We start from the raw sequence: 18,613 nt of genomic DNA on the forward strand, positions 1-18,613 counted from the left end.
GAGGGGAAGATAGAGATAAAGGACAAGGCGGGATGGGGTGGGGGGCAGAACGGGTGTATTTTCCAAACTCACTGAAGGAAGCCCACAGCTATTTAGAACTGCCTGGGAAAGAGGAAGGAGAGGCTGAGGATTGGGGGAAAAGAGAGTTTCCAGGCTCAACCCATGAGGGATTATTGGTCATCCCTGCTGTCCAGGTTGATCCTGCCCAAGGGCAGTACTGGAGCACTGGAAGCAAGAGGTGACCTCCACTCTCAGGCATGGTAACCATGAAGGAAGCATGAGAGATCTGATTGTCTGTTTGCCGTGGACATGGCTGGAGAGGTCTGAGATTTAGCTGCCTTTGGAGCCTCAGCGTGTGTGAGGAAGTTGCGTCTCCAGCCTTTGCATGACACCGGGGAGTGCCCCAGCCAGAACACCTTTTATGGCTTGAAGACAAACTTTCTTTCCCACCAGCTGTTTTCAGACCTCCTCTTAAGCAGGTCAGATCTTGAATGAGATAGAGTTAGAGTTTAAAGAGAGGAAAAAAGAAAAGGCCTCGGTGCGCTGAAGTAGGGTTCCGCCCACATAGCATTGGCAGTGCAGTATAAATCCCTACCTGGCATCTGAGTTCCCTCAGATTGCCTGCCTTACAGCTGTAATGGGCTTGGAGCTTTTCTTCAGTTTCCCACGGGAGAAACCCTCCTTAACCAGAGAAAGAGAGAGAGAGAGAAAGGGGGTTGGACTGAGAGTTCCACTGTAGCTAGGCCGTGGTGGGGTGTCTGTCCTGGAAAACAGACTCCATTAGAGTGCCAGACGCTCACAGTCACATTCTTAGGCAGCCTTTCCCAGTTTGCCACAACCTATACCAACCTTGGTTCAGAAGCGATTGGGTCCCTACGTGGTTGCCAGAATGTTACATGGCAGTGTCGAGGGTGCTTGCTTTCCCAGGCCAGAGAACTGGCTCGTGAAGCAGCTGAATGATGAGCAAAGCCGGTATATAAAGTAGGATTTATTAGAGAGAAAGGAAAGGCTACAGCTAGAGAACTGCAGCAGAGCCCAGAAGCCGGTAACTCGCTGCACAGGTGAAGGTTGGGGTGTTTATGGGCATTTCAACTCTGGGTTAGGTGGGTTTTTCTCCTTGGCCATGGATTCACAGGCTTTCTCAGGGAACTGGTTTGGTTTGCACCTTTATTGGGGGAAGGGAACAATCTTGAGAGCATTTTGCTCATCAGCCCTGTGGCAGATCTGTCACACTCTGTATCTCTCTTTTGGGATGCAGGAATGCAGGCTTCTAACTCCTCAGGATGCAGGAATGATATTGTCCTCCATGGGGGATGAAATACTCACTCATCTGCCTTAGGTCTCCAGACCCAACACTTGGAAAACACATTTAGCATATCCATCCATCAGTAGGTCCCAAGGACTCCTCTCTAGAGAAAATGTCTTCTTTACATTCTAGCAATATTCTTTCAAAAAGGACAGGTGATATCCAGGTAAAGACCACAGTGACACAAACAGAGTGAACCTATGAATGAATAATATGCAAGCATTGCAGGAAATATGAGAAACACAGCCAGGTGCCAGTGACTCACACCTATAATCCTAGCTACTAGGGAGTCAGAGATCAGGAGGGTCATGGTTTGAAGTCACCCCAGGCAAATAGTTTGGGAGACCCTAACTCGAAAAACCCAACAAAAAAAGGACCGATGGAGTGGCTCAATGTGTAAGCCCTGAGTTCAAGCCCCAGTACTACAAAAATAAGAAGGAAGGAAGGAAGGAAAGAAGGAAGGAAGTACTGGAAAGATCAGACACAATATTAAACATCCAGGGCTCCCCCCTCCCCCAGAAATGTTATACAATGTGTGGTCTCAGCAAACCAAAAGACTGAAGCTGGGGATTCTGATCCAACTCAAAAGTAAAAACAAAAACAACCGGGCTTGTTATGTCTCACAAGCATACCAATTTGGTGACAAAAAAGAGAACAGAAACGTGAAGTGAGAAAAGACGGGGTATATTAGGAGATCTGATTGGAGGTCAGGGTAGGAGGAAAGGCAGTTCATCTCGGGGTGTGCCTCCATTACACAGAACCTCAGCCCTGCTCCTAATCCTGACTCTCTCGCGTACCACCATTTCCCAAGGTTCCCTGTTGCTAAGAGATTAACACCATGTTTTGTGGGCATGCACAAACAGGATGGGAGACTTGTGGTCAGGTAGAGGCAGTCAGGCTCTTGTGGTCAGAGACACCAGTCCTGGCTCCCATCATCTCCACCAAATCTAGGATCCTGGTAGTACCCCAGTGCCCAGCTTTTGGCCCTCAGTCAGGCTCAGACCTGATGACAACACAGTCCCTGGAAATCTGCATGGTGGTGGGGGGGGGTGGTCAGGGAACCCAGGGCAGACACAGGTGACAGCATACTTTTATTACAAGGATTCTGCATGATTGGTGGGTAGGGTCAGGGGTCCCAGGATAGACATAGAGGCAGCGTGGTCTTAGCCCAGGGAATCTGCATGGTGGGAGGTGGCCCACGGTCGGGATCCCACAGGTTTCGGTCACTGCGCGCCCGCGCGCAGCGGCTCCGCGCGCAGCGGCTCCACCCGCAGCCACAGCCCGCCCTCTGCGCGCAGGATCAGCTCAGGCTTCCTGCGCGGCTCCGCGTGGTCGGGCAGCACGCGGAAGCGCAGCAGCGTCAGCGCCAGCGCCACCTTCATCTCATTCAGGGCAAACGTCTGTCCGATGCAGTTCCTAAGGGCAGGTGAGGGGATGATTGCTCGGGACCCCACACGAGCCCCAAGGCCCAGGCCAGGTTCTCCACACCACTTGGCCAGACCCAGGAGCAGCGAAACCCTAACATGCCTTGGGACCACATGTGGGCGCCCATATCCCCAGACTGGCCCACCCCAGACTCCAACCTCAGAGCAGCAGGTGGAGAGGGGCTCTGAGTGCCCGGCTGATCTAGCCAGCCTCATCCTCCAAATCTTGTCGCGGGATCTGCTTAGGTGAGGAGGGAAGAACACCTAGGACACTGACCATCCCATCCCAATCTCCCTTGTCCACTGTCAGCCTAGACCCCCGCCCCATCACCACAACCCCACCTCACCCCCGCTGGTCTCACCTGGGCCCCGCAGAGAAGGGAATAAAAGCCAGAGGTGACCTGTCCTTGATGTTTTCTGGGTCGAAGCGGAAGGGGTCATAGACCTGCAGGAGAAAAAGGGACAAGGCTGCAGGGTGGGGTCTCCAGCACAGTCATGGACAGACATGTGTGCCTCTGCTGGGGAAGAAGAGGTCTGATTTTCAAAATCTGCCCTATTTCTTAGAATTCAGGGTCTGCACCACAATTTCTAGTAGGGACAGAAGCAACACCTCCGGGTCCGGCCACACTGTTGGGTTGTGATGGGTCCCGAAAATACTGATGATGCAGATAACACCTGTGGGAGAGAAGGGTGCTGTCAGAACAAGGCCTGGCTGCCTGAAACTCACGTGTTGTCCAGGAGGCTCCTTCCCCGACACAGGCACCTTTGGGGATGACCCTGTCATCAGGAAGAACAACGTCCTGGGTACAGCTGCGAGAGATGTGGGTGACCGGCGGATGCAGCCGCATACTCTCCTTGATGCACATGGTCAGGAAGGGCAACTGGGCCAGGTCGTCCCTGTGAAAACCCCCTCCTCTTAACAAGTGTCCAGGAAGCAAAACAAAGGCCACCCACACCTGTGTTGCCTAGCAAAATCTTTTCTCCGGCTACTAAAATAAGCCACAGATGGATAAAATATGTGCCAATTAGAAAGTGTCCCAACTTGAGACTATTCTTCCACTTAATAGGGAGTTCCTAGAAGGCAGGTCCCTGGGCTGGGTCCTTCCCAGGTGTCTAGCGCACAGAATGGGGTTGGGCACAGAATTGGGGATCAGAGGGCACTGTGGAAGAATTTGCTGGATGAGACTGGGTGACTGGATGATGCAGAATCAGGACCACAGAAACAAGACTTTTACTCCCTGGTGTCCCCTGTGAATCCATGGCCAGGACACTAGGGTAGGAACTCAGTAACAGAAGGAAAATAAAACAGTCCCAGGAAAAGGTGTTTGAAAAAATGCTCTTTGAGAGAAGAGGATTGGAGAAGAAGGGAAGTTTGTATACTGAGCACATGCAAAGTGGCATTATCTGCCCTCATATTGTCATCTTGTCACTAATTCTCTTTTTGCCCCAAAGTCTACAACACTTCCCTTGCTGGTCAGCCTGGTAACCGGGGCCTGCCTCTGAACTCCATTCCTATTGCCACCAAACAATAAAGGAAAAATTCACAAAACCGCTTCCTTTCCCCACCTGAGAGCCAAGTCAATGAGAGGGGCTGGAGAACAGGCCACCAGGACCTGCACTCACCATTCGATCTCCTTAGGGTCTCGGTCCCTCAGGAGCTCCCTCACCTCCTGTCGGCAGCGCTCCTGGTATTCTGGGTGCCTCGCCAGGTTGTAGAGGACCCAGGAGACACCACTGGCTGTGGTGTCATGACCTGAGGGGCAGCCATGGAGACAAGGGTGTCTGGGCTGTTCAGTAACAGAGAGGATGAACAGATTCCAGGGATTAAAGCCACCAGGCAGAGTGAAGCATGAACAGAATGGAGTGATCCAGGATCTAACCCACCACATCCCTGGGATAGAGAGACCCTGACACCTTGGTTGTCCCACACTAGGACCCTCACCCTCAAACATGAAAGTGTCAGCTTCTGCTCTTATGTCCTCATCTGACAGCATCTTCCCATCTTCATCCTGGAAAGAAGGCAGGCCTCTCCATACCGAACCCAGGGCTCCTGATTAAACTGAGACAATCTCTGTAGATCCATCTTCCAAGCAGAAACATAATCTTCCTTATCTGTCCACCTCTTTTAGTTGCCATCACCAGAGTCTCCACCCCACAGTCATTGTCCCCTGGCAGCCTTGCCTCCTGTTTGGTCCCTGCTTATAGAAATCAATCACCCTTGAAAATTATCGTGTTTCTACATGGTGAGGGATTCCTGAGAAGGAAGTTACTGGTAACTGGGTTTACAGGATGACTGAATGGCAATTTCTCTTGGAAGTTAAGATTAATCATTACTTCAAGAAATTTGGCCCCTTATCAGGTGCTCAGTACAGAGACTCTTTCTTATCTCCTCTGAAGGCATTGCATTTGCTTTGCAAATAGACTTTACCTTTGCTCCAGTGAACTTGTTTATATTCCAGAACAAAATCTGTCTCCTTATTCTCTCCCTCTCCATTTTGCCCCCATCTCTCCCTCTATTTCTCTCCTTGGAGGGAAGAAGACACTTACATGCCAGCTTTTCTATAGAAGCTCCAGGACTTACAATGTGCAGGTGTTACTTGTAGAGTAAACCCTGCTGCACATACAGAAAAAAAATATGGCATTCCCTGTTGTAGAGGTGTTGTGGGAAACGGCGAGGGAAACAGTCATCACTGATGCCATTTTCACAGGAAGCAGGGAGTTTACTACACTAGCAGACTCAGGGAGATAATTTCTCATAACCCTGAGCCCCAATCTGTGTCAGGAGCTGGGTTAAATACTTACAGAGTTTGTCCCCCAACCCCCTACAGAATGTGGTCACAGTTACAGGAAACACTGCAGAGCTAGCTGGAGGCTTGCAACTTTGCAGAGCTAGGAGAAAACTGCTTGTAGACTCAGAGTGGGGAAACCAAGGTGACTACCAAACACAAGTAAATCCCAGGAAAATAGCCAAGCTGGCCCCAACAGGGAGAGTTGGGAATGGGAAACCATTGCTACAATCCCACCCTGGCTACTGTTACTGCTGTGAGTAACCAGGAGGCTGCTAGGATCATGGATCCATATAGTACTTCCATACACTAACTTATAACTTATAAATAAGTGACACCTCAGGTTCTTTGTAGTATCAGACTTAGCAAGTCCCTGGGTCTGGATTCCAGAGTCATCACTAAAATCTGTCACTGGAATGTCCCACCTTCTTTAGGCACCTTCGATGTTGCCACAGAACCCTCTGCATCAAACCCAAGTGATGTGACCTGACATTTGACCTCAAAATCCATTCTACCTCTGGAGAAGCCCACCTTGGTCAGCAGCAGCACATCAATGAAGTCCAATGTCTTGGACTTGGCCTTGGCCAGGAGGAAGTCATCAAGACCCTGATCAGGGAGGGTATGGTGTCGTTCCTGGATGACAGCATCTGTGAATTTATGCACCAGGCGGCAGGCTTTACGGAAGCACCATCCATCGGGGGTGAGCTGGTACAGGAAGTCCATGCGCAGAAGTGGGTTCCGGGCCCTTTTTATCACTAAGGCACTGAGATTCAAGATGGCGGCAATGTATTCACTGGGTTTCCTGTAGGATGAGAGCATAAAGGGAGCAACCACTTAACATTTCTGAAGCCCAACGAGTACTTCACAGCAGCAGGTGGGAGGCACCACCCATCAGGATGAGAGCCTAGAAACAGATGGCCCCACCCAGGGCACAGAGTGGACATTACATTCCTCTCCTACCCAGCATCCAGCTCTGCCCCACCTCCTTCCTGAAACTGTCTACCCTGCCCAGACCTTATTTTTCTCCAAGTGGTCCCTGGCCAGGTTCCACCCTGTTTTCGCATCCACTCTTAACTCCATCTCGTGTCCACGTGATGGTCAGTGGTCCACAGAGCTCTACTCTGATCATGCCCACCTTCAGCTCTGCTATAGTTTGCGAGAATCTCCCAAAAGACCATGGGTGAAGGGCATGGTTGGCACCCTGTGTGGCTGTTTGCGGTGGTAGAACTTCAGGAAGGGTGGTGTAGTGGGAGGAAGTTAGGTGATTGAGTGACGTGGTCTTGAAGGGGACTCTCTCTCTCTCTCTCTCTCTCTCTCTCTCTGTGTGTGTGTGTGTGTGTGTGTGTGTGTGTGTTCCTGCTGCCATGAGTTGAACATAGGCACTGCTCACCATAATATACTTACTTGCCACTGTTCCAAAGGCAAGAACTCTAACAGACCATGGACTGAAGCCTCTAAAATTATGAGCTAAAAGAAAGCTTTCCTCTTTTTAAGTTGATTATTTTGGGTAGTTTTTAATCACAGTAAGAGAAATCCAACTAACAAAAGCTCAAACACTTTAGGAGTTCCGTAAAAACTCAATGTGAAGTTTACCCCTTTGCCTGGCTTTTCAATGTCCTGAAAACAGTGACTGCCTATGCAGCCAAGCTTATTTCCAAAGTACCTCATCACTGCCTCTCACACCTTTAGCTCATTGTGCCTCCATGTCTTTTCTAAAACAATGCCACCTGTCCTGAAGGAACATTGACACTCTCCCCTTCCAAGTCTTTCGAGGCAAGTTCGGACCCACCTCCTCCAGGAAATCGTTCAGTTCCTTGGACAAGACCTCTTTTCCTTTGGGTCCATGGCCCAGGTTCCCAATTTGAGGGTAAGAACTCACTCCTGACAGTTGCTCTTGAAGCCGAAGATGCATTTCTGGAGACTGTCCAAGGTCATGAGGCTGACATGCTCAAACATGTCCAGACGGTTCTTGCCCTCAGAGATCAGATGCTGCCACTTGGCCTGGCCAGAGAAGGGACATAGGTGTAGGTCTTGGCTCCTTGAGCCTCTCTCCAACCCCAGCCACCAGGATGTACTGCCTAGAACCAGTCTCCTGGTACCTCTTTGTCCTCTGCCCCAAGTACTGAACCCAAGCATAACCAGGATTGGGTGAGAGTGGAAGCTGTTAATATAGCATATGAAAACCCATAGGCTGGGAGTCATGAGTCCTGTGTTAGAGCCCCAGCTCTGTCTTCCATGCCAGGCACTCTGTCAGCTATTTGCCCTCCCCCATGTCCCATGTGTTAAGATTTCACCAACAAGCAAGTTGATCTCCTTTAGTGTTAGATAAACCAGAATGGAACCCTTGCTTCACCATTCCTAGCTTATTTACTAGATAGAAAAATACAGGCAGGTTTCCTAAAGATTTTTGATCCTCAGGTTCACCATCCATAATGGGGTAAAAAAATAATCTCTACCTGAAGGATTGTGAAAATAAACTGGACAGCATAGATGGTGGAATTGGCACATGGAATCTTTTCTGGTATGTCTTGACTGTTTGATCAATGTTAGCTGTCGTTATCGTCATTGTAATAAATTGATTTCTAAATATCCCATACATCCCCTGAGGATACCAAAAATTCATGACCCTGATGACCTTAACCTGGGACATTACTCAGAGTTGTGTTTTCAGGGAACAAGGGTGAAAGAGCAGGGAATGTTTAGTCCTGACAAACATCATACTTACTTCTGCTTGGTGTAAAAGCAAATTCCCGAAGCCTAAAGTTACTCCTTGAAATGCAATGTAAGACATGCACAGGACTGAACTGAATCCCATCATGTCATTCCCATTGCATTTGGGTGACTTAAAGAAAGGATCAAAACCAGCAATATTTACATGTTGCTTTCTATGCCATGAGGATTTGACTGCCCCTTGTCTCTGACCCATTCTCTGGCAGAATCCATGAGATAGAAAGCACTTATTTAATCAACTTGCATTAGGAAAAAAATCTTCATCCTCAACTCTTTTTCCTATACTCACACCTTCTGCAAAGTGATTTTCAACACCTCCCATTAAAAGTTTGAGCCCATTTTAGTGTCCTCCCCCCTCTGATTCTGTGCTGAACTTCTGGCTTTGGCCAACACAATGTGAGGAAACTGATGAGGCGGTAACAATTAAACCTAATGCTTAAGAGGATTTCAGTCTCCTCTCCCTCTCACAGGACACTCTTTCTGCCATGTGAATGACTAGAGGATGCCTTCTGAAGGGAGAATTATAGGGATATTAATACATTTGTTCCATCTGAGGTCAACTTAAATCAGCCTGAATTTGACCAAGCCCCAAAAGTGAGCCAGGATCAGCCAAGCTGCCCACCTGACCCACAACTCCTCATATCCCATGAGTGAGCCCACTCCACTAGTCCAGAAGAACCAGTCAATGGACCTACAATCTTGTCAGCAATTGTCAGCCCTTAAACCTTCAATCCAATGAGTTTGGGATTATCTTGTTACTCAAAGATAGTTTCTGTGCAATCTGCATCACCACTGAGTTCAGTTTACAGGGCCTCTGTGAGAGAAATGTAGATACTAACCCCTTCTGAGCATCTACCAGATGCCAGGTGTGTGATTGCATTATTATATGTGTACCACACTTGAGGTAGACATTTTTATCCTTATTTTTTAAAATGAGAAAACTGGGGCTCATAGAGAAACAGCATGGCCTCAAAGTAACCCATCTGAGCCAGAACTGTAGATGAGATCTGTCTGTGGTCCCTTTGTCCACCAAGCTTCAGCTGGGCCCGGAATTCAAGGGACTCACATGCATGACATTGGTGCTGTCATTGAAAATCTTCACATAGGGCTTCAAGATGTTGAAGTGGAAGGCTGGAGTCAGCACACGACGATGACGGCTCCACTTGTCACCGGAACTCAGCAAGAGCCCATCTCCTGGTTGGGCAGCCATGGGCACTGAGCAAGGCCACACCTTTCCCTGACCTCAAGGCTGTCCCCACCCCTTTCACCTGCATTACTCACCCAGCCAGGGATTCAAGATGTTTCTGATTACCGTGTCCTTGGGTGCCACAGCAGCTGTCATGAAGGAAAGTCATCAGGGGCCATGAAAGGGATAGGGATAGTGGCTGTGCACCAGGGATCTGCACTTCTCCCTCCAAACCCAGCACAGGAGGAAGGGGAACAAGGACATAGGGAAGAAGAGTGAGTCCAGGAGAAAGAAGGCCAATCTGTAGCAGCAAGTAGAGTCAAGGCTCAGCATGCCTTGACATGTCTCTTACATGGTCTACTCCACCAAGCACAGCACCAGGACCACTACAAAGGCCTAGGACCTTGTTAGTCCCAGCATCTCTCTGACATCTCCTGAAATACACCTGGGACATGTGACATGGACATCTATGAGTTTACATGTCATAAGGTGGCCTCAGCAAACATGACCTTCCCTGACAAGCCACCATGTACTATGAAACAGTACAGAGGTAGGCTGACAGATCTCAGCATGCAATACACACAGGAACCAGATAGGATGTAAAAATGGTCTTATTATCTAGGTGTGGCACTATATGACTGTAAGTCTAGCGCTCAGAAAGCTGAGGCAGGAGGATCTCCAGTTTGAGGCCAACTTGGGCTCAACTTGGACCCTGCCTCAAAAATAAATGTTCCAATCATTTTCCAGATTTGGCCCACATATGATGCAATGTGGCCACTGATGTCATTTATATGTACTTAATTCCAGCCTTAAGCAAGACCCAAAGTCTCAGTCACATTCAGAGGATCTCTGAATTACAAATCTTAGGCACCTCCAAGTAGGACTCAGATATGACCACTGGAAAGAAAACAGTCTCAAACTGCACATGAAACAAGAACGAGACAAAACTGGACATGACCCAAAAGTCTAAGCTGGCAGTTTAGCTGCAGGCATGACCTTCTTCATATGATCTCAGGTGTTAATCTTGTATAACCAGGTACAAAATATACCATGTGCAACCAGGATGAAACTGTAAATATGACAAGATATGGCCTTGCTGCAAGTGTGGCCCTACAGAAGACATCATGCCGAATGTTTGAGACTCAAGATGACATGACCACAGGTGAGAAAGAGGCAGGGGTATCACTGCCACAACCCTTCCGGCCTGCACTTGGGTCACCCAACCAGCTGGAGGCAGCTTAGAGACCTCAGCAGCAGACAGCTGGGACAATGCAGTGTCCACGTTGAGTGAAGAACCCAGGCATGATGGAGGTGAGGTAAAAGATGTGGATGAACACATGCCAGGGTACCTCCCACCAGTAGCACATCTCCCCAAAGGTACTCTCCAGACCCTAGGCGTACTAGACAACTGCTTGCAAGCTCTAGACTTGCAAGTTAGAACTGGTGCCTGCTCCTCTAGGTTGCCAGAGAGAAGGACTGCAGTTCAGGGAGCCATCCAGTGCCTGGAAATTTTGTCTAGATGGTCGTCTAAATTATGCCTGGGCTCCCTCCCAACACCTTCAGAACACAACCATCCAGGTCACTCAGTCACAAGAATTCCTTCCCAAATACCACATTCCCACAGGCCTCTCCTTCCCATTTCCAGATTAAAAGAATGAGGCTCTGAAGGGTTATGTATTTGCCCATACTCTCCTAAATAGTAAGTGGCCTGCCTGAGGCCTGAACCTGGATCCTTCCGAGTCTACAGCCTGAGTCTTTACCATTCCGCTGTTTGTGTCCCCCAAAATAATGGCACTGGAAGCATCACGCCTACTAACTCTTAGCAACCAGAGTGTGTGAGGACTTTGGCCTGTGATTCATGCCAGGACAATTAAAGAGAACAGGCTATTTATAGGAACTCTGGGGGAAAGGCGAGCTCTCCCGTGGAACTGAACTTCTGTGACTCCATGAAGGAAGTGCTGCTCTGCAAGGAAAAGTGATGCTGAGGGAGGTACCGATGACAGGAGACAGATCCCTAATGACACTGTTTGAGCTCTAGGTCATGCTTTGCCTGAATACCACCTATCTGGACAAGCCAGTGAACAGATTCACTTTCTTTGTTTACACCACACAAGGTTGAATTCCACCACTCACATCTGAAAGAAACCTTGCCAGCCAGAGAGAGCCAGGGACCTTCCCCCAGTTACCTAGTATTTTGGTGTCAGAACCATGGTTTCTGTGGGACACAGTGTCTGTGGGCACCACTTTTCTCCCAAGCTCAGCCAGGCCTGTTCAAGGATGGGAATGTCACAGGGCAGGGGAAGAGAGCCAGGCTAGGGTGAGGTGTCCTAGAGAGGCTTAGAATAAGGGAAACATAGGAACCCAGCCTGGCATGTTTGGATAGCATGGGAATAGCTTCTGGGCACTGGTGGTCTATGCCTGAAATCCTAGCTACTTGGGAGAATAGATCAGGAGGATCACAGTTCAAAACCAGCCTGGGTGAACAGTTCATGAGACCCTGTATAGAAAATACTCAACTCAAAACAAGGATGGTAGAGTGACTCAAATGGTAGAGCACCTGCCTAGCAAGCTCTAATGTCAAAACCCTAGCGCTACCCCCAAAAATAACAAATAAATAGCTGCCCACAGGAGTCATAAGCATGCTCATTGGTCTGGGCCTGGGATGAGCATGGCTTATGTAATCGTGGCAGACCCCAAGATGCTCAGAAGAGCAGGTGGATCTGAGTGACAGCTATGTAGGGGAACAGTGGAAAGGGAGCTGTGAAAGACGGAGAAGGCTAAGAGAGAAGAGGAGAGAAGGAGTGGTTGGGCTACTGCAGGACCACACAGAAGGTGGGGTAGGGACTGCAAATCCTCTGATGTACCATGGCGTCCACTGCCAGCTCCCCATGGGTACCTGAAGCACTGAGAACAGGTCGGATGGTGTCCGGGTGGCACAAGGTGATGATAGGGATAATGGGACCCATCCATATCATAAAGCACTGGGGATAGGTATTAACCAGCTGAGTCATTTTCTTCATCCCCTCTTCCGTGGGAGGGGCCTGCAAGCAGAACAAGAGTGGTCATCTCTGATGGATTGTTTCAGGAGTCAATCTGTCTGGGCAAAGGGACACCTCTTGGCCGATGAAACAGAATGGCTGTGTCTGTGATTGTGTTTCCAAACAAAACACCTAGACCCATCCTCCCATCCTCCACAGGTGGCTGGCATCATCCAGTCCATTGATGATGCAGAAAAAAACAAAAAGGCAGAGGAGGGGAAAACTGGCTCTCACTTCTGGAGCTGGGACCTCCATCTTCTCCTTCCCCCACACATCAGAACCCCGGTCTTTGAGCCTTTGGACTCCAGCACTTACACCAGCAGCCCCTCCCTTCCCCCAGATCTCAGACCTTTGGTCTCACACTGAATTCATTGCATCGCCAGCTTCCTTAGTCCTCCAGCTTCCAGATGGCATCCTGTGGGACTTCTTTGTCTCCATAATTACAAAAGCCAATGCCCATACAAGAATATCCTCCCCTCTCTCCATATTTATGTGTCTTGTGTAGACATATGTATGTACACATGCATATATGCACACATATGCAAATGCATAACTACATATATGGGCATGTGCTACTTAATGAAATTTCTGTCAAGGACACAATACACAATATAACCTTAGACCCCTAAGAACACAACACAGTTAATTAAGGTGGGCATGGTGGCACCCAACTGTAACCCTAGTGGTTAGAATATGGAAGCAGAAGGAATTGTGAGTTTGAAGTAATACTAAACTACAAAATGAGATCCTGCCAAAGAAAGAAACAAAGGAAGGAAGGCAGGGAAGAAAGAAAGAAAAAAGGGAAGGAAGAAAGAGAGGGAAGGAGGCAAGGAAAGAGGGAGGGAGGAAAGAAAAATAAAAAGAGAGAGAAAGAAAGAGAATATAAAGTGAAAAATTCCTGGGACCTAGAATTTTTTCTATACTTTTTCTCTGGTTATAGACACAAACACCATAGCGTTACAATTGCCTCCGACATTCACAACAGTAACATAGTGTACAGATTTGCATGCAAGGAACTGTACGTAATACCACTTAGTCTGGGTATGCCAGGCTACAGCTAGGAGTATAGTAATGAGCTTTTATGACCATACTCTTTGATGTTAGCACAACAAAATCACCTCCTGAGGAATTTCCTGGAATGTGTCACTGTAGTTAAGCAATGCATAACAGTGCTTATATGTATGTGTACATGTATGTGCATGTGTGTATTTGTGTGTCATTGGATCTGTTTCTCTACGGAACCCTGACTAATACAATTTCCCAGGAGGCTCAGCAGGTCCCTCATTTAGTCTCTGAAGGTGACACAGCCCCTGCAGTATACACAAAAGCAAACATGATCATACACACATCTACAGGTAGAATATGTTGGCAATAGTGGAACCACACTATGGAATTCTGGGAAGGAGGGAAAGGAAAAAAGAACAATAGTCAACAATATTGAAATACCTCACATCTGTGCAGGCAGAGGACTTAACCGTATGTACTGAAATGGGAGGTGGGATGGAAGGGGTAAGGGATTGTAGCAGAGGGGGTTAAACTGACCAAAGTAAAGTATAGTCACAGCTGGGATACACTGAGAAACCCCTTTGAACATCGGCATTGGAATTACTAATGAAAGACAGGACTGTGAAACAGGAAAGTGGAGTGGGGCATGGGAAGGGGGTGATTGGAGATGAAAATGAAGGAATAGGGCCAATGGGCTTCATATACATAAAGGAAACAGAACCATGAAACCTCTTGCAATTGCTTTGAGTGGGACAGGAAAGGGGTGAAAGAAGGGAGATGGCACAATGTAAGGCCACTCAGAATTGTCACAACAAATCCCCCCTTGTACAATGAATATGTGCTAATAAAAATGGAAAATTAATTAATTAATAAAAAGGTGGAAAAAAGGACAGTTTCTGAGAGGGTGTGAGGGGCCGGCTTTTGTGCAGGTTGAGCAACAGGCTTCCCTGGCACATCTTGGGGGAGAAGAGTAGGATAAGAGATTGGCGCTCCAGAAAGGGAGGAGGGAGACAGCCATGCCTCTCTTCTGGCCCAACTGTGCCCTGTGTGCGTGTGGTGGGGGAGGGAGATCAAAGATCATTCTGGTGGAAAACCAGAGGGCCAGAGATGGGCAGACACAAAGACATGGTCCAGGCAGAGAGCAGACCCTGGATAGCGCCCCTCAGAAGGCCTGAAGCCCAGCACTGGAGACTGTGGGACACCAGGAGTCCTCACTCTGAGTAGTTTGCACTTGGGTCCCCTCATGGCTGCACCAAAGTGGGGAAGATAGGAAGGAAATGAACCCAAAATAGGCTAGGGGTGGAAGTACAAGAATGGGAGAAAGGTTTAGGATTGCACAATAAGGACCCCAGGCCACACCATACCCACAACTCCCTAAACCTTGACACCCCAGACCTGCCCTGCTGTTGACTCACCATGTGCAGGTGACCAAGGAGCCAGTTCTGTTTGGGGGGCTGAGGGAAACTTTGGAAGTGACGAGCGTTTTCATAGAAGGTGTAGATCTGGGTCAGCACACGAGCCAGGAGCCAGGAAGCCCCAAACAGCAGCAGGAGCAGCCATGGGGAGGCTGCCACCGACTCCAGTCCCAGCCAGGACAGCTGTAGCATCCTGCAGGGCAGATGGACAGAGTGATCGCCTGGGGCCCAGGAGAAGGACAGGGATCTCCAGGGACACAGGACAGGGGCAGGGGCTGTGAGTTCTAGGGAAGGAAGGTCAGGTAGTAGGAAGGAGACCCTGAACAATCAGGAGAAGAGGCAGTAAGAGGGGAGAGGAAAGAGGAATATGAAGAGGAGGTGAATAGGAACAGGAAGAGGAGGAGAAAGAGGAGGAGGAGGAGAACAAATAGGACAAATCAGTTAAAGTCCAGACCTGCCTGAACCATGGGAAGTTGCCAGGGCTGTTTTCCAGAAACCATCAGTGTTCTGGGCAAGCTGTCTCCCTGAAGTGGATCCAGCTTTGAGCAGTGTCCTCATTCCAAGCCAGGATGCTCCAACCAGTACCTTCTGTCAGAAGCTGATTCTGTCAGAATCAGCTTCACCTGATCCTGACTCTCCACCTCCCCAAGCCCAGGACCTTCTCTCAGGGTCAGCTTGTCCCCCAAAACCTCCTCATCTCTCCTGTGGAACTTCCTTGTCCCTAATCCCTGACCTGGAGGAGGCTGAGGGGGACTGGTATGAGGTTGTTCAGCCAATCCCCTGAAGGCCGCACTGCCTCCTTTTTTCCTGGGCAGGCAGCCAAAACATGGGAGTGGGGCCAGCCCTTGCAGAGGGGAACCAATTCAGGACCACAAGCACAGGCAGGAAGCACACCTCAGAATTCTGCACTTTCTGTTCAAGTCAGGGGCCAAAGAAACACTGGGCCCCCGAGTTTACAGCACCCCTGCATTTCCAGGGCCAAGGGATGGCAGGTAAAAACATGAAATTGGAGTTCTAGGGATAGCAGACGAGGGCTGGACCAAGCCTTGTCTCAAGACATCTCCCGAGATCTTGACTAAATTGGGCTGGGAATTCCTGGTGCACCATTTCTCCTGCAGAATTAGGAGGCTCTGGGATTTGAGCCTCTGTCCATCAGCTGCTCAGTGTAGCAAGGGTTCAAGTCCTGCCTCTGAGCAGCCCAGGACCCAGGTGAGACATGAATTTCAGGAAGAGAGAATCTGGGCTTGCAGAGGATTTCTCAGGACAAATTCAATAGATAAAGAGCCCAGCTAGAGCAGCACATCTGGAGGGCTCTAGTAGAGCTGAGAGGTGGAGGGAGAAGAGAAGGTGCAGGTAGGGAGACCCAGAGAGGTACTAGGCAGAGTATGAGCACAGGAAGGCAAAGGGGACGGCAAAGTCAAGTGTTCCTGAGTGGAATCTCATTTGGCCACAACCTTCTCTGACTGAGCAAAGCAGTACCTCCTGGGCTCAGTCTTCCCTTGTAGTAAATGGGATGTCTAATGAGAGCCTTAGAGGGAGACAGAGGAGGGCTCCATAGAGAAGAGAGCCCCAAAAAGAGGGAGTGAAGGAATGCTCAGCAAATACTACCAGAGCTGCTGTGAGCCAGGCCTCTGTTCTGTGCAAAAGATGGTAGGGAAAGTACTTCTCTCCATAAAACATGCCTACTGTGTGCTTCTCATAAAGCATGTACATTGCCTGCCAAGGGCCCTGTGTACTGAAGGCCTGGTACTCTACATAAAGCCTGTCTACTGCATGCTGCTGCTGTAACTAAAGTGTACCTACTGTGTGCCACCTGCTCTAGCATAAATGTGCTTGCTGAGAGCCACCTGCTCTACATAGTGTGCCTACTGAATGCCACCTCCTCTAAATAAATGTCTGATGAATGCCATTCTCTCCATAAAGTGCACCTACTGTGTGCCACCTGCTAACATAAAACTTATATACTGAATGTCAACTGCTCCACATAAAGTGTTTTGCTACGTGCCACCTGCTCTACATGGTGTTCCTACTGAATACCACCTGCTCTAAATAAGTGCATCTGCTCCATGCTGCCTGTTGTACATTTATGTAGCCACTGTGCACTGCCTCCTCTACATAAAGCTTGCCTACTATGTGCTGGATCCCCTACTTAAACTGTGCCTGCTTATTACCCAATGTCAACCTCCATCACAGGTCTATAGTTTCCCACTACTCTCTCTCAGCTCTCTGGGTCAGAGCTCTGGGGATTGGGTGGAGACCCAAGTAATGGCAGGGAAGGTGCCCATTTAACAGAAAAGCAGACTGAGGCTCAGAGATGGTGAGACTTTGTCTAAATTGCAAAGCTCAAAGGAATCCAGGTCTGTCGAACCCTGAGCACAAAAATCCTTCCTTCCATGCTGCTTTCCCTACCCCATTTGATGGGGACAATGCTGTATTAGTACAGGGACATTTATACAGGTAGGATCTCAGGAGATGTGACTTCCCCAGAAAGGAAACATTTTGAGGCCCTTTGATCACCACCTTGCTCCTGCTCAAAACTCAAGAGACGCCATGCAATAAATCACATGTTCCCTCCTGGCCTCCTGGATTATGTCCAGAATTGCTCTGTGGGGTGGTCTCAGGTGAGGGGACTTGAAGAATCAGACTCCTGGCAGATCAGCTGAGAAGAGCTGGAGAAGACAATACCCTTGATTTGGTAGGGCGTTAGGGACACCTCAAACTTCCCTCTATTCTAACTACCCCCTTTCAACAGAGCCGGACAGGTCATCAAGTGGCTGGTCCTAGAGTCTCAGCGGGGTGTCATGTTCCCTCCTCCAGAATCCCCAGCACAACCCCTCATATACACAGGCTTCAACTAATGGCCAGACTCCTGGGAGCCTGCTGTTCCCATACCTTCCAGCAGAGAGAGCATCCTCCACGCTCCCACTGTGAACAGGCCCCACTGTAAACAGACTTAGGGACCCACACTTTTCTCTTTCTCTCTCTCTCTCTCTCTCTCTCTCTCTCTCTCTCATTCATTCACCACTATGATCCTTGACGGAATCTCAAAGCCTGTTTGGAGTGGGGGAGGAGACATTGAACACCCCAAAAAGAGAAGACTATGGAACAGTTTGTTCCATCTTGAAGCAAAGAATGGAGAATGAGCTTGTGAGAAACTGAGGCCAAGGGGTGGATTGCTGTGAGAAAGGAAATGTCATTATTAGTAATCCAATGGGACAGATACCACCTGGTCAGTACACGAAAATCAATCCACACTTAGGTGCTGGTGGCTCACGCCTATCATCCCAGCTACTCAGGAGGCAGATATCATGATGATTGTGGTTTGAAGCCAGTCTGGGAAAACAGTTCTTGAGACCCTATCTTGAAACATTACGAGAAAAGGGTTGGCCGAGCGATTCAAGTGGTAGAGCACCTGCCTAGCAAGCCTGAGGCCCTGAGTTCAAACCACACTACCACCAAAAAAAAAAAAAAGAACAGGGTTTCATGGACTCCACTTCATAGAAAATTGTCTTAATAACATTCTACAAATATCCTCTCAAATAGGACAGGTGATACCTATGCAAAGACATTAACAACACAAAGATAGTGACCCCATGAGTGAAAATGAACAAATATTACAGAAAATCTAAGAAATACATCAGACACTATAAAATAGCAAGGACTGCCTCAGTGAGGTGTCACACAATTGCTGGTCTCAGCAACCCAAAAGACTGAAACAGGAGG

The 18,613-nt window shown here is 48.7% G+C and overlaps 1 protein-coding gene across 1 annotated transcript; it reads right to left on the bottom strand.

Annotated features, from left to right (window-relative positions):
- Window positions 1-2,384: 2,384 nt before the first annotated feature.
- LOC109687414 (leukotriene-B4 omega-hydroxylase 3-like) lies at window positions 2,385-15,276 on the bottom strand. The gene is made up of 12 exons (XM_074053851.1): window positions 14,891-15,276; window positions 12,329-12,473; window positions 9,528-9,581; window positions 9,313-9,440; window positions 7,396-7,517; window positions 6,048-6,318; window positions 4,673-4,739; window positions 4,354-4,483; window positions 3,494-3,627; window positions 3,341-3,405; window positions 3,093-3,175; window positions 2,385-2,722 (listed from the first exon to the last, which is right to left on the bottom strand). The coding sequence occupies exons 1-12, from the start codon at window positions 15,080-15,082 to the stop codon at window positions 2,530-2,532; spliced, it is 1,584 nt and encodes a 527-aa protein (XP_073909952.1). The 5' UTR covers window positions 15,083-15,276; the 3' UTR covers window positions 2,385-2,529.
- Window positions 15,277-18,613: the final 3,337 nt, after the last annotated feature.

The sequence above is a fragment of the Castor canadensis genome, chromosome 14 (genome assembly GCF_047511655.1).
Source record: "Castor canadensis chromosome 14, mCasCan1.hap1v2, whole genome shotgun sequence".
NCBI classification, from domain to species: Eukaryota; Metazoa; Chordata; class Mammalia; order Rodentia; family Castoridae; genus Castor; species Castor canadensis.